This window comes from Tauraco erythrolophus, chromosome 11, assembly GCF_009769465.1.
Source record: "Tauraco erythrolophus isolate bTauEry1 chromosome 11, bTauEry1.pri, whole genome shotgun sequence".
NCBI classification, from domain to species: Eukaryota; Metazoa; Chordata; class Aves; order Musophagiformes; family Musophagidae; genus Tauraco; species Tauraco erythrolophus.
Window position 1 is genome coordinate 879,965 of NC_141475.1, and position 15,130 is coordinate 895,094.

At 44.1% G+C, this 15,130-nt stretch overlaps 1 protein-coding gene across 3 annotated transcripts in view; it reads left to right on the forward strand.

Moving 5' to 3' along the window:
• Nucleotides 1-15,130, forward strand: part of FARP2 (FERM, ARH/RhoGEF and pleckstrin domain protein 2) — an 85,918-nt gene that overhangs the window by 32,978 nt on the left and 37,810 nt on the right. For 2 of the 3 annotated variants that reach the window (XM_086618181.1, XM_086618180.1), the window contains exons 5-8: nt 826-923; nt 2,968-3,082; nt 12,695-12,842; nt 14,172-14,267. In XM_086618181.1, coding sequence (XP_086474307.1) covers nt 826-923; nt 2,968-3,082; nt 12,695-12,842; nt 14,172-14,267 — 457 coding nt within the window. The remainder of the gene's footprint in view (nt 1-825; nt 924-2,967; nt 3,083-12,694; nt 12,843-14,171; nt 14,268-15,130) is intronic. The other variant, XM_086618179.1, reaches the window with a different exon arrangement.

The following is a 15,130-nucleotide window of genomic DNA, read 5'->3' on the forward strand; positions in this document are numbered from 1 at the left end:
GGGTGTGATTCAGTAAAGAAAGCAGCGAGCAGTCTGTCAGCTCAGAGGTTCATGGCAGTGAGGTGTTGCCTCTTCACTGCAGTCCTTGTTGCACCTTCTTGCACGTAAAACGCAAAGCACAAAGGACTTGCCAGCATGACATTCGTAACTAAATTAAAATTGGTTTAGGTTACTAAATCGGCCCTTATCAGCACACTTTCAAGGCTGCTGTGTTTTTCTTCTCTCCTTGTGTGTTTGCAGGCAGCTTTTTACTTACACAAAACTTTTAAACAGAAATCTATTCCTCTCTAACAACTGATTTGGGAAACACTTTAGTTAAATGAGTATAGCGATACAAAGAAAGGAAATTTAATTTCTTACTCTTTGTAGGTTGCTAACATTATAGTGCTGGAAAATACAACCGCTGAGCAAATTAATTGAGTGCTAGCAGAAATACCCATTATTTTTCCTAACAAGATATTAGAATCAGTGATGTTCTCCCATCTTGGTTCTAATGGATAAAACCACTCGAAGTATTCGTTAAGTTTCGTTCCAGCTAAAGATTAGAGCTGCTATTACTTCAGAAATTAAACTTGACAAAAGCACGTTTTTCCTTCTGCTGCCATGTCCCTGCGTGTTCGTTTATGCTGATAAATTGCACTGGATTAGTCACGGGTTGTTTGATTTGATTTGACCGTCCTTGGTAGCAAGGCTTCTGCGTTACCTTGGCTTTGGAGAGAGGAAGAATTGGGAGAGGCTGGTTTCATAAAACCCTGCTGAGTCGTTGTATCGTTCTTTCACGTGTCAAGGTGGTGCTTGTAACTGGTGCTTGCAACTCTCTCCCAGGTACCTGTTCGCGTTGCAAATCAAGAGGGACTTGGCGGAGGAACGGCTGACCTGCAGCGACAACACGGCCGCTCTCCTGGTCTCTCACCTTCTGCAGTGTGAGTATCTCCGCCGCGGCGACGTCGCTGCTGGCCCAGTGAAACAGTGCACACAAGCTTTGGGTCACTTCGAGCGTTTTCCGTCTCGCAGCGTTTCCTTCTGTGCATGCAGTAAACTCGCTGCTTTGGAGCACTGGGGTTGCCATCCGGGCGAGCCGTGGGGGGGGGACAGCAGGTGCTTACGTACGAGATGACTTTGGCTTCGTGGAGGCTGCACGAAACCAAACCCCTGGCGTGTTGTCTGTTTTCCCTGGCTCTGCAAAGCAGGTCACTAGTGGTCCTCAACTTCCAAACAGCTGCTCCCGTCTGCCTCTGCGCTTCCCTGGCTTCATTTCTCAATTTCCCTGTGGCTGGGGGAGATAAGTGTATAGACACTGGGCTGAAATAAAACCAGCAACGTGCCAGAGCAAGTTCCAAAGTAGGACCGTCAGCAGCTTTCCTCCTTGCTGCGAGGGAAAATGGAAATGGGAAGCAATTGATTTGGAAGCTCTTCATGTTGCTGCTCGCCCAGTTCTGCACGCACCTGAAGACCTGAAAACGTGGCCTTCGAGATGAGCAGGTTGAAAGCCCTGAGCGGGTTCAGACACCAGATCAGTTCGAGCAGCAGCCAAGTGGTACGGCATTTCGGAATCTGTAACCTGAGCTGCCACCAGTGGGTGACACGATTAAAATTTGCTCATAATTTTCCAGCAGCGCAGCGTGGAGCTGGTGAGCAAACCTCAGTGTCTGGCTGTGCTTGGCTTGCTTCTGCTCTACTAGAAGTGAGAAAGAATATGGTTATTTTTAACATAAGTTATTTTATGGAAGTGCCTTTCAGGATTTTTATTGTGTTTCGTATTCTGGCTTGATTTTAAACAGGATATTGCTGTGGTTTTTTTAAGCACAGCTGCCTTGGATGAAATTATTGGTTCATTTTAGTCCACTCTCCTTTCTCTGACCGTAGATGGTAGCAGATGCCATGGGGAAGCCCTCAGAAACAGAGCAAGCACATGGCAATACCTCCTTTACTGCATCCATCCAGTGATCTTTGCATGTGGCCTTTCTAAGTCAAAGACTGACTCTGCATCTCTTTGTTTAGTGGCCCTTGATGAACGTTTCTTCCACGTATTTGTCTAATTTTTGAATTTGCTTGTAGTTTTTGGCATCCTTCCGTGAAAACGAGCTGCACAGTTTAATTTTTGGGAGGTTTGTAGGATAATGTGTATCCTTTTGCCTTTTTAAAACTTCTGCATTTTAATTTAATATTGTAACTTCATATTTTATTATCAGAAAAAGTAAATAACTTTTTAAAATTTATTTATTCAACATGTGATTTTTGTTATACATTCTGCCTGCCTCATACTTTTCTTTTCCAAGCCAAAGACTTCTGAGCATTTCATGTCTTATCAGATGAAAGCTGTTCTGCACCTTTGATTCATGCTTTTTTCTGCTGTAAATCTCTTCTTAAATCCACAGCGTCATTTCTGGAAGGTGTAGATCATAAAATCATAGAATGGTTTGGCTTGGAAGGGACCTTAAAGATGGATTCATCGTGTGAAGGAGAGACCAAAACTCAAGATGTAGGCACTGTGGGGATTTATAGTCACATAACACTGCTTTTGCTTTTTGCTATGTATTTATTTTTGGGTAATTCCTGAAATCTAACTTGCCCTTTTCCCAGGTAGGCTTGTCAATAACTATTTTACATATATTTAGAAGAATTAAATTGAAATATGCTGGTTTGGTATGAGCTATCTGTAAGGAAGAAATGTTTAGACCACCTCATGGGTCTTCTACAAGTCTCACATCTTTGACTGTAAAGAAGTCTAAATTATCCAAATGATGTTAAAATACTGCTGTAATCCCCAGGGAGTCTACTTGGGATAAATACGAGCTTTTTGTAAAATGAAGCTGGACACAAAGCGTAACGTGCAAATTTGAAGCACTCAAGGGACAACATGTTCTGGCTGTTGGGCTCTCCGTAATTCCTCACCAAGTATTTTCTGTCGTTGTTCCTTTTCCATTGTTTCTTCTTACTCTAACGTTGTTTTGTTTTCTGTAATAGCTGAAATAGGGGATTTCGATGAATCAGAGGATCGAGAACACCTTAAAACAAACCAATATTTGCCAAACCAGGAAAGAATCGAAGGAAAGATTCTGGAGTTCCACAGAAAGCACGTGTAAGTAAGGATTAACGTATGATGTGTGCTCCTGGGGAGCAGATGGACTCGCTTGGTGGAGGTCAAGCGTGCTGTGCAGTAGGATGGTGTTGAGATTGTGTAAGTTAAACATCATTTGCATCTAACAAGAAGAGTTGGGTGTAGCACTAGTTAGGACAGAGTTGTTGCGCAGGAGTTTTTCTCCAGTGATTTTTTTTCAGTGTACCTTTAATAACATAGCAACAAAAGCTGTCATGAGCTTGTAATAATGGTTTTAGGCAGAATCATTCTTCAGAATTTCCGGTCTACAGAGTTTAAGTTCAGCTTGCCATCAAATGCATGGGTCCTGCTTTTATCTAAAGAGTCCGAAATCGGTTGCGTTGTGCTCATGAAGCATAAGGGAAATGGAGAAGGACGGAGGGAGTGGGGGAGAAATAACTTCCATCACAATCTATGCAACACTTTATCTTACAGCTGGAGTGGTTTTGAAATAAGTGAAGTTTATCCCGGTACAGAGTCAGGAACTGCAGGAACGAGTGCTTTCCTATCTGAAATGCCCACTTCTCCCAACGCGTGTGTTCGATGTGCAGTGCTGTTGTGTGTTTTACGGTCTAGTCTGGCTGCTCTGAAAACGTGAAGGTCTACTTTGTGTGTGCAGCCTGAAATATTTTGGTAGGTGAGAAGATTTGGAGCAGACAGTCGACACGGTGCTTGTGAAAAAGAAGTCAGCCTGTAGGGAAGCTCTGTTGTGACCAAAACGCTACGTGGAAGGTCAGGGGTTGCATTGCATGATCTATATTAGCCACAGTTTTGTTCTTTTAGGCTTTTAAGCACACTATTTTAGTGTCACTGAGAAATTTCAGACTTTTACTTGCCATGATGGTCCTAACCCTGCTTGTGCAGTTCTCAGACTCGACAGGTTAAATCAAGAGAGAAAGTGTTTGATGAAGTGGTGATAAATGTTTGATTTCACCTGATAGGTCTGTCTTTTCTGTAATTTTTGAGACCTTGTGCATTGGAATTTAGCAATTTGAAGTGCTTTTATTAGGTGTGAATATCCACACACAGTTTATTGTGCACGATTTTGCATCATAATCCAAATACTGTATTAGAAATTTAAATTTTCCTTTTGCTCTGTGTGGGTAAACTTAGGGGTTGTTGCTGGCTGACTTTCAAGACAGAACAAGGAGATTTTTCAAGGCAGCATGTGTGTTTAAGGTTAAGCACATCCTGTATTATCAGAAAATCAGTTCCTGAGAATTTCAGTAATTAACTATGTGCTTTTTATGATCACTCATTGTCAGTTGTACTGAAATCATCAGTACTGATGGAATTTCAGCTTTGTCGATTCTTGATGAAATCAGATGTTTGTTACTTTTTTTTTTTCTGCTTTTTAACCTTTGAGGTGCGTGTGGAAACATGGAAGGAACAAACTAAATGTAGTTTTGAAGTAATTTGAAGTAATTTTGAAGTAGACTAAAATGTATGCTGGGATTCTTCACCTTGGGAGAAGGTAGCTGGGCAAGGGAAACCATTAATTGCACAGAAATATTTCATTATTTTTCTCATGTCAGAAGGAAAGTGCTGAAATGATGAGGCAGTAACTTCAAAGCAAATTAAAAGAAAGGAGGAACGTCCTTTTCATACAACCCAGAACGACACTGTGAAACTTACTGCTGCAGGATGCTGTGGAGCCGAAGGCTGCAGAGGGCTTCGGGAAAGGTTTCGTTGGCATCATCCAGTACAGGCTTTCGAATTTGAGGTTAAATGGGTGATTTTGTAGTTCTGGGATAAATCCACCCAGACCACACAGAACAGTCCTTTGATAGTCACGTGCCGGGGTCCGACGGAGTTGTGTCTGCTCGCGGGGAATCTTCCTGCTTTGCTTTTCTTGATGCGAAAGGTCGTGGCAGTCTGCTGAGTGAGTCAGGGACTGGTAATTTTGTTAATTGGGTTTCAGCTTTTTTTTTTCAATCAAGTTACTCCTAATCATTCTCTACAGTAAGGAAAGCTTAGACTTTTGCCTGTGAGGAAGAAGCCAGAGGAAGGTCAATAGGAAAAGATTCCTTTCTTCATAAGGGTGCTTTTCGTTAGTTTAATGAGAATTGCATCTCCCACAGTCGTATTATTAAACGGATTGCACGTCGTGATTGAAAGCGGAGTTTCAGAAGGGGACATGCAAACCACAGTCAGATTAAAAGCTGGTTAGAAAAGGTTACAAACGACACCTGAGCACCTTGAACGCCTGGTTTAAATCCCTCTACGCCTTTGGAAAAGTTTTTGTTAGAGATGTAATTTTGGAAGCACTGCAATCCTAAAAATAGCTGTGACTTCCTTACACGTCTCTTCTCTTTTCCCTTACCCAGAGAGTGTTGGCCACCCTTTTCCATTTTTAGTAGCAGTTGTGAAGGTCCCATGTTTTCTCAGAGTTTAGACGTGTTTTTCCTCATTTTGTTACAAGGAGCAAGTGGGAGCTTGCTACAATCACAGAATGGTTTGGGTTGGAAGGGGCCTCAAAGATCATCTAGTTCCAACCCCCCTGCCATGGGCAGGGACACCCTCCACTACACCAGGTTGCCCAAAGCCCCATCCAACCTGGCCTTGAACACTTCCAGGGATGGGGCAGCCACAGCTTCTCTGGGCAACCTGTGCCAGTGCCTCACCACCCTCTGAGGGAAAAATTTCTTCCTTCTATCTAATCTAAATCTCCCCTCTTTCAGTTTACAGCCATTGCCCCATGTCCTTGTCCAAAGCCCCTCTCCAGCTTTCTTGGAGCCCCTTTAGGCACCGGAAGGTGCTGGAAGGTCTCCCCAGAGCCTTCTCTTCTCCAGGCTCAACTCTCTCAGCCTGTCTCCATAGCAGAGGTGCTCCAGCCCTCGGATCATCTCCGTGGCCTCCTCTGGACCCGCTCCAGCAGCTCCATGTCCTTCTTGTGTTGGGGACCCCAGAGCTGAACACAGCACTGCAGAGGGGTCTCAGGAGAGCAGAGCAGAGGGACAGAATCCCCTCCCTTGCCCTGCTGCCCACACTGCTTTGGGTGCAGCCCAGGACACGGTTGGCTTTCTGGGCTACCAGTGCACATTGCCGGCTCATGTTGAGCTTCTCACCCACCAGCACTCCCAAGTCCTTTTCCTCAGGGCTGCTCTCAATCCATTCTCTGCCCAGCCTGTACTTGTGCTTGGGATTGCCCCAACCCACGTGCAGGACCTTGCACTTGGCCTTGTTGAACTCCATGAGGTTCACACAGGCCCACCTCTCCAGCCTGTCAAGGTCCCTCTGGATGGCATCCCTTCCCTCCGGCGTGTCCACAACACCACACAACTTGGTGTCATCTGCAAACTTGCTGAGGGTGCACTGGATCCCACTGTCCATGTCACCAACAAAGATGTTAAACAGCACCGGCCCCAGTACTGACCCCTGAGGAACACCACTCATCACTGGCCTCCACTGGGACATTGATCTAGTTGACAACAACTCTTTGAGTGCGACCATCCAGCCAATTCCTTATCCACCGAGTGGTCCATCCATCAAAACCATGTCTCTCCAATTTAGAAACAAGGATGTTGTATGGGACAGTGTTAAATGCTTTGGACAAGTCCAGGTAGATGACATCTGTTGCTCTTCCCTTATCCACCAATGCTGTAACCTCATCATAGAAGGCCACCAAATTAGTCAGGCAGGATTTGCCCTTAGTGAAGCCATGTTGGCTGTCACCAATCACCCCGTTATTTTCCATATGCCTTAGTATAGTTGTCAGGAGGATCTGCCGGGCACAGAGGTGAGACTGACTGGCCCGTAGTTCCCTGGGTCTTCTTTTTTTCCCGTTTTAAAGATGGAGGCTATGTTTCCCCTTTTCCAGTTGATGGGAGCTTCACCAGGCTGTCACAACTTCTCCAATACAGTGGATAGTGGCTTAGCAACTTCATCCCCCGATTCCCTTAGGACTCGTGGATGCATCTCATCAGGTCCCATGGACTTGTCCATCTTCAGGTTCTTTAGATGGTCTCAAACCTGATCATCTCCTACAGTGAGCGGTTCTTCATTCTCCCAGTCCCTGCCTTTGCCTTCTGTGCAGCTGGAGCTCTTGCCAGTGAAGATAGAGGCAAAAACGTCATCGAGTACCTCAGCCTTCTCCATATCCTGGGTCACCAGGTGTCCCATTTCCTTCCAGAGAAGGCCCACATTTTCCGTAGTCCTCCTTCTATCACTGACATATCTCTGGAAGCTTTTGTTGTTGCCTTTGATGGCCCTGGCCAGATTTAACTCTATCAGGGCTTCAGCTTTCCTAACCTGATCCCTGGTTGCTCAGATAGTTTCTCTGAGTTCCTCCCAGGCTACCTGTCCTGTTTGCACCCTCTGTAGGCTTCCTTTTTATGTTTGAGCATGGACCTTGCGTGTTCAGCTCCTTTCTGGTGATGCACAGTGTGGTTCAATGCACAGAATGCGTCTCTCTCTTATCGTCCTTGTGTGTCATGTTTTTATTTTTGTATTTTCATTTCATTTTTTGTTTCCTTTAGTTGACCTTATTATTCCCTCACCTTTAGCAGGCTGATATTTTCTTCCACTGATGAGTGCTTTGGACAGAGACTTCTTACCTAAACAGAGTCTCCAGGAAAAGAAGCCCATTTCTGGCAGGATGGCTCATCTGGAGATCGCTACTACCTTGTCTTCTGCCTGCCTCAGTTTTCCTTCTTTGCAGCCCTCGCTTTGCCTTGAACACACTGACTCCCACACCAGTTTGCAGGGGGTTTGTGTGTCATGTCAAGCTGGGAGCATCGATTCGGCTTTCCCAGGCTGGAGTTGCAGCAGGACACCTTCCGATGCTGCGTGGGAGTCGGGGAGCGGGAGGATGCGTGTGCCTTTGCAGAGGGTGCTCTGGAGGACACTATGGAGTGGCTCTTCACATTAGAAAGTTCATTCTTTGTTGTGTTTTTTTTTTTTTTTTTAGTTACTAGAACTGGTAGAAGAACATAAAGCTGAATAAAACAAAACCTGTATATCCAATCCATTCGGTATCAGAAGAAGAGAAAATATATTAAGAAGGTTATATTCAGAAGGATGGGAATTGAAAGCTTATTTTCTATTAAATATCCTTTAGTTTTTTTCTTTCACCTTCACAAATACTTTCTTTTACTTTCACAGATACAGATTTTCATACTGAACTTTGCAAATGTAGTAACAGTAAACAGGATGAGTTCTATTTTTGGCACAGCACATTACTTGCTTGCTTCAGCAAAAGCCTGCATTAACTTTACTTAATTTATTTCTATGGTTCATTTAAAACAAAAAAAAAACTATTTTGAAGATGGGGTACTGGTGTTGGTGCAGTGAAATCCTGGCACCCAGACACTCAAAAGGCAATGGTAGCAAGTAGCACTTTTGCAAGTAGCACGAGTAGATACTTGCTGCAAGGTGAGCGTGGTCCGAAATCACACATGACATAATTTGCTTGTGTTCAAGTGGCTGTGGTGTCTTTTTTGTTGTTTGTGTGCACATACATAAGTCAGGAGAGAAATAGAAGTTTTGATAGTTTTATACTTACGTTTACTGTTATCTCTCCTGTCCTTTCACAACTTGTTAGCCTAGTTGTCCGTGGTTTAAATTCTTTTCGAAAATAGAATGTTCATAAATGGTTTGCAAATTAGAAAAACGATAACTTTAGATTGCTGCGTCATGTAAACAATTCCTACACATGCAGCGTTTGATACTTCATCCTTGAATTCTGTATTAATCACTGGTTTTAAATGCTCTGTAACTAAGCTAGCATTTAACAGCATTTAGTTTTAATTAATTGGCACGCGACTGTTGTACCACACTACCGATGTTTGCCCGGGTGGATGTACGTAAGGAACCCTTACACTCAAACCTGTTGCACTGACAGCAGTTTTTGCTGGAAAACACTTGTAATAGCTTGTCTGTTGTCCATTGACCTGGGGAAGATTAAGTAGATTTATCTGCTTAATGGCTGGACAAAATTAGACCAGATTGTTTTCAGGCTGGTGTGTGCAGCTTAGTCTGCAGCAAACATCTGAGCGTAATGGCTCGGGTTGGGAATTGGTGGGGCAGCGGGAGCTGCCCGGTGTCGCCCCCGGCTTCCCCAGGCAAGGCTCTTCCTTCCGTGGTAGGTGCGGGCAGGTCGTGTGGGTGAGAACGCCCTGGAGATGGTTTATTTTCTGTCGTTCTTTCTGAGATGCGCTGTGCTTTGGGTCATGTCTAGAGGAACGTAAAATAACTGTCAGTGGTTCTGCATCGGTTATACTGAACTGTTTGTGAAGGATTTTTAGTACTATATAGCTCCAATTTTCTAGTTGCCATTTTATCCTGATGTTTGTTCCCCTTCCCTGCCAACCCCGCTTCCCAGCCTCCGACATCCTCAGCATCCTCTTTACAAGACAAAGCACCATTCTCATGCTTAGTGTCGCTGTCCTCAGGAGAATTATAGCAGGAATTAGTGTGGGTGGGAGTTACACACAGTGCTCTTAGAGTGTAAGTCGGGGAGCTGTGGCCAGAATTAATATTTATGATCCACCTTTATTGTCTTGTATGTGTTTAATAAACAGGAACTGTGGTGCTTCAGCTATTTTGATGCAGTTAAGGAATCTGTGGAAGGAATGCTAATGACACTTAAAGCCAGTGTAAAAACACTTTTTCTAGCATTACTCATTTCAGTAAGGGGATGGAAATCTGCTTCACCAGTTCAAGCTCTTAGACCTAACTAGTACCTGTGGTGGTTACACTGGTAGAAATGCAGCTACAAGACTCCTTATGCAGTTTGGCATTTCTTTCTCCATTTGAAATCAGATTTTTCTTCCTCTGTGTGTGTTCTTCACAATCCCTTTATACATACACGGTCACATAATAAGGATGTGATTTGGATACATACACGTACACATTTGGATAAGGTTGGAATTATGGACTGAACTTGTAAAGTTAGGAAACTTTAACTAACTCGTAAAGTTAGGAACTTCACTGAATCCCAGCTTTCTCCAGTTGGCAAAAAAACATTTTGGATTTCCTGTGGTAGTGTTTTAGATTATTTTTTTTTCCCTTTCCAGAATGAATAAGGCAATAGAAAACTGTTGAAACCCTATCACCAAATATATGTGCATCCGGGCTTACTTTCTCAGTGCGTTTTTGTGTATGTGTGTGTTTTAGTCTAAGGAGCATTTTACAAAGAATGAAAGAAGCATTGTTTCTTCTAACAACTTCCATTTTTGAAATGTTAACATACTAAATAAGTTTTGTAATTGCGCTCTGAATTTTAGAAACAGGTCCTACATGCAGCTAATATGTATTGCCCTCCGTGTTTCTGATAAATTCAAATGTAATAATCGTTCACTTTATTCTCAATTTATATTTAAAAGAAATCTACATGGAGCAGAAAAGTTGTTTAATCTAAAATATGACTATAGGTAGGTAGAAGGATGTGTTTTTGAGGAGCATGCCTAGAAAGGCCAGTCAGGGTAGCAGGAGGATTTATTTCATGCCAGTGTTGTGGTTGGCACTCTAGAGTATCTGAAAATAGATCATGCTACAAATAGTTTATCAGGTTTTAATGAAATGAAGTACAGATTTATGGAAGGAAGGCCATTTCTTGGAAAAAGAGGATTTTTAAAATTTGTCTTTGACTTTGTGTGTAGGAATCCAATCTGGTTTCAGCACTAGCTGGCAGTAAATAGAATAATAACCAAATTTTATCCACTGTGTCTTCCTTGTGCCGCTATGTTTTCCGTTGCAGGAGCAGTTCAATCAATGCACTTGTGTAGGTGGCTCCAGCAGCACTTGCTTGGCAATAACATAATATTTATTACTTCTCATCATTTTCAGTAGGAATGCAGCTGTGGCTGAAGCAGCCTCGCTGATCCTTGTGCCCCGGCAGGTCCTGTGCTGCCCGTGCTTCCGTGGAATCTGCACAGGAGAAGGGTCTCCTGCCTTAGCGAGTTCTCCTGGACCCTGTTCATGCCTAGAATTGGCCAGTAGTGTTGTCTTGCAGTACGTTTTTAGTTCAGGGACTGCCTTAGCCAGGTGATGGGCTTGTTTTTGTCGTAAGGACTTTGACAGCGTAACCAGGGCGCAGTCAGCAGCAAGAGCTCCTGCATTTCCACAGCAGCGTGCGTTTGTTCTTGGAATATCCTAAAGCCTCCTCCAGGACCCCTGAACTCAGACAGTTTTGACTTGTAAGGGAAACTTCACTGGAGCGTTTCAAGGCTAGTGAAATTCCATGTTTTGGGGTGGTCCATATTTTGAGGTCTTGGCCTTGGTGGCACAAGAGGTGTCCTGGACAAGAGGTGTTTGAGGCACTGCGAGTCTCCGGCTCTGTGGGCTCTCTCTGCTCTGCGCTGGCTCTGCCGACGAGCCCGGATGCACAGCCCGTGGCCATCCCTCCTGTTCCTGAGAGCCAGCTGAAAAATGCACTGTAATCCAGTAAACTCCCTCTCGTGGAGAAAAAAGGGGGGAAAAAAAAGAAGAAAAAGAAGATACAGGACTGTTTTGTCAAGCGGGAAAACCAAATGTCGGTTGTTTGCCTACGGCAAGCTTGCGGAGAAATGACCAAAGGCTGAATCTGTGGCTGGTGCGTGCCAGGGTCTGTCACAGCTCGGTGCTCCGTGCTCGGGCTCTGTGCACACTTGGAAAGGAGGTGCTCCGTGTCTGTGCGTCTTCCTACTGTTTTCAAAGTCATTTCAACAGCAGGTGATACTTCAAAAAACATTTTTAAAATCCTTCTCTGGATTCATAGAATCATAGAATGGTTTGGGTTGGAAGGGTCCTCAAAGATCAGCCAGTTCCAACCCCCCTGCCATGGGCAGGGACACCCTCCACTACACCAGGTTGCCCAAAGCCCCATCCAACCTGGCCTTGAACACTGCCAGGGATGGGGCAGCCACAGCTTCTCTGGGCAACCGGTCCCAGTGCCCCACCACCCTCAGAGGGAAGAATTTCTTCCTTATATCCAATCTAAATCTCCCCTCTTTCAGTTTAAAGCCATTGCCCCGTGTCCTGTCACTACACACCCTTGTCCAAAGCCCCTCTCCAGCTTTCCTGTGGCCCCTTTAGGTACTGGAAGGTGCTGGAAGGTCTCCCCGGAGCCTTCTCTTCTCCAGGCTGAACAGCCCCAACTCTCTCAGCCTGTCTCCAGAGCAGAGGTGCTCCAGCCCTTGGATCATCTCTGTGGCCTTTGCCAAGGAGGAAATCATACAGTCAGAGGCTGGGGGCATGCCTTGGGCTCGATAGCACTACTGTAATAATTCTGGCGTGGTCCCGAAATGGGGCATTCTCTTGCTGTATTTGCTTTGTTTCTGTCGTGCTGGCTGCGCAGCTCTTGCATCTCTCACTTTTTATCCCGTTGATATTAATGTGTTTGCAGTTGAGCAGAAGGAGGAGCATTGTGGATTGAATTTTTGTTCAACTTTATTGTTTCTAAACTGAAAAAGCTCTGAACTAGTTAACATTTGTTTCAGTGCTTCTGCCTATGGGATGCATTTTAGATCGGTCTTCTGCCATTGCGTAGGAGACTGCCCAACCAGAGGAGACAGATAATTCTCATTTAGTGCCAGAATTAAGACTTAATTGCCATATTGGCAAGATTGTAGAATCAGATTGTTCTTAAAACTTCGTTTTTCTTCTTCACTACAGGGGTCAAACTCCTGCTGAATCGGACTTCCAAGTGCTTGAAATTGCTCGGAAGCTGGAGATGTATGGCATCAGGTTTCACCTTGCCTCCGACCGCGAGGGCACCAAAATTAACCTGGCTGTTTCACACATGGGCGTGCTGGTATTCCAGGTAAGGTGGGGAGAGCAGGCTGAGTACGTGGGTCTGTCTCTGCTTTAGCACATCTTGGGAGTAAGTCTCTAACTTTAACTTCAGGTGTCTCTGATGTCTTTAAAATTTAGCACATTTTCAGGGTTAGGGGAGTGTCACTTAAGCCCCCAAAATATCATTTGGTGTAGTTTGCCCTTGTTGGTGCGAGAGAAGAGCATCAAAACCAACAGTGACACCAAAGTAGAAAGGTTTTTGTTGTCTGTTTGAAAGTTATGTATGTGTTCAGAGAAAATCATCAGTTCACTTGGTACAGCTCTAGAACAGGTCTGTAATCCTGCAATTTTGGTTCCGTTTCCCTTGTTTTAACATTACAGTGTATTTTTGCTGGGATAACATTGCTTTTAGTGTATTGAAGGGATTGCCCCAATTAGAATTACTACCTTTGTTGTATTAAATAAGCGACTCGATGGTCAGAGTTCTGTTTATGAATGCCAACATATTATTTTCCTCCCCCCGAAACACACAGACAGCTGACCAACTGAAATATTTCCATGTGGGCACTCATTTTCCAGTCATTTTGTGTCTTACCTATTCTTTTGTTACTGCGGGGCAGCTTCTCTTTGGAGACGGATCAGCCAGTGTGGTCCTCTCGGTCCTCCCCAGTGGCCTCTCAGCCCCTGAGGTTTCCATCATTTCTGCTCATTTGGGTCTTCCTCATGATCTTCACCATTTTTTCATCTCTCTTTGCTCATAGAGGGTGGCAGGAGAATGCCTGTGGTAGTGAGTGCTGACGAGTCCTTCTCCGAAGCTTTGGGAGTCAGTGGTATGGGGAGGGGAGGGCTGATGTAGGGCAGCAAGGTGAAGGCAGAGCCTGGTTTTAGCTAAATAAGCAGTTTGGTGAGCAAGAGAGCTTGGCAGGACTCCTTGTGCACGTGGCAAGTACTGCTTTGCCAAATCAGAAAAATTGGAAAAATTGACTTGGAGGAGTGTGTCTAGAGGAAAGGGAATGTGTGTTGAATAAAATGAAAGCCTCGTCTTGCTTGTACCGTAAAATATCCATAATATTGATGGGGTTGAAATGTTTATTTCCCATCTGGTTCTCTAGGTTTTCACTCTGTTTTCTAGTGTCTGCGCCAAGACAGACAGACAGACAATGCTTGTAGCTGTCCCTGTACTGAAAGAGAAAATTGTTTAAGGGAATATTGTCACCAGAAATAAAAATCCAACGGAATGGGATGGGGATTGGTGTGTGTGCACGTGCACGTGTCCGCGTGCCCGCAACAGGATTTCGTTTGCTGCTCTTACTTCTGAAACTTTTGCCAACTTTTAACTGTTATCGTTTTAATTCAGGGCAATACGAAAATCAATACTTTCAACTGGTCGAAGGTCCGTAAACTAAGCTTCAAGAGGAAAAGATTCCTTATTAAACTCCACCCAGAGGTCTGTGTAAGTTTTACTGTAACAGTAGGCTGGTCAGCACTGGAAAAAAATATGTATACTTAATTTTATTATGAAAAATTCTAGAGTTTGTAATTGTATAAAACAACTTCAGTGGGGTAGGCTTGGCTTCATCATTCAGTTGCTTTCTCGCCCCATGCCTGTTGTCGAGTTTAAGTTTGGTGTATCAGCCTCAGCTTATCCCTGATATAAGCATAAGCATGTGTAAATGTGAGATAGAAAAAAAAAACAACCCTCAACCCCAGGTATTTGGTGCATCCTGTCTCAGTACTTTTACTCTGAAAAAGTTACATTTAGTATTTTCTTTGGCTGTAAATGAAGGTTAACGCTCTCATGAGCTGAGCGCTCTGATCCATTCTTGTCACAATGAACCTAGGTGACTTAAGCATTGAGATAGTGATGCCATTTCCTCCAGGAACGTGTTGGATATGTGCTGCTCGAATGAAAAATCTGGTAGAGAGTCCCTTGATTCAAATGAGAATAACCTGCTATACCTCAGGAAGGACGAGATGGTCCTGAGGTGAAGTTTAATTTTAAGGACTGTGTGATTACTTCTTGCTACAGCCTTATCTTTTCTGTGTGGTTGTATAGCAGAAGTGTTATTTTTCATGCCTGGCTGATTTACAGTAGATGTATACAGTTGCAGATGTCATCAGAGTTGTTGTTGCTTCTACGCTGGATGACTTGTTCAACGTAGGGTGGTATTAAAATGAGGGAAAAACATGTTTGGACATCCTAGAGTTACGTGTCTCAAGGAATCCTGAAGCGGGACACACTGCATGTCTGGCAAAGACACCCGCAGAAATTCCGTGTGATAGCTGCACTCTGACTGCCACAGAGTTTTCCAGTCT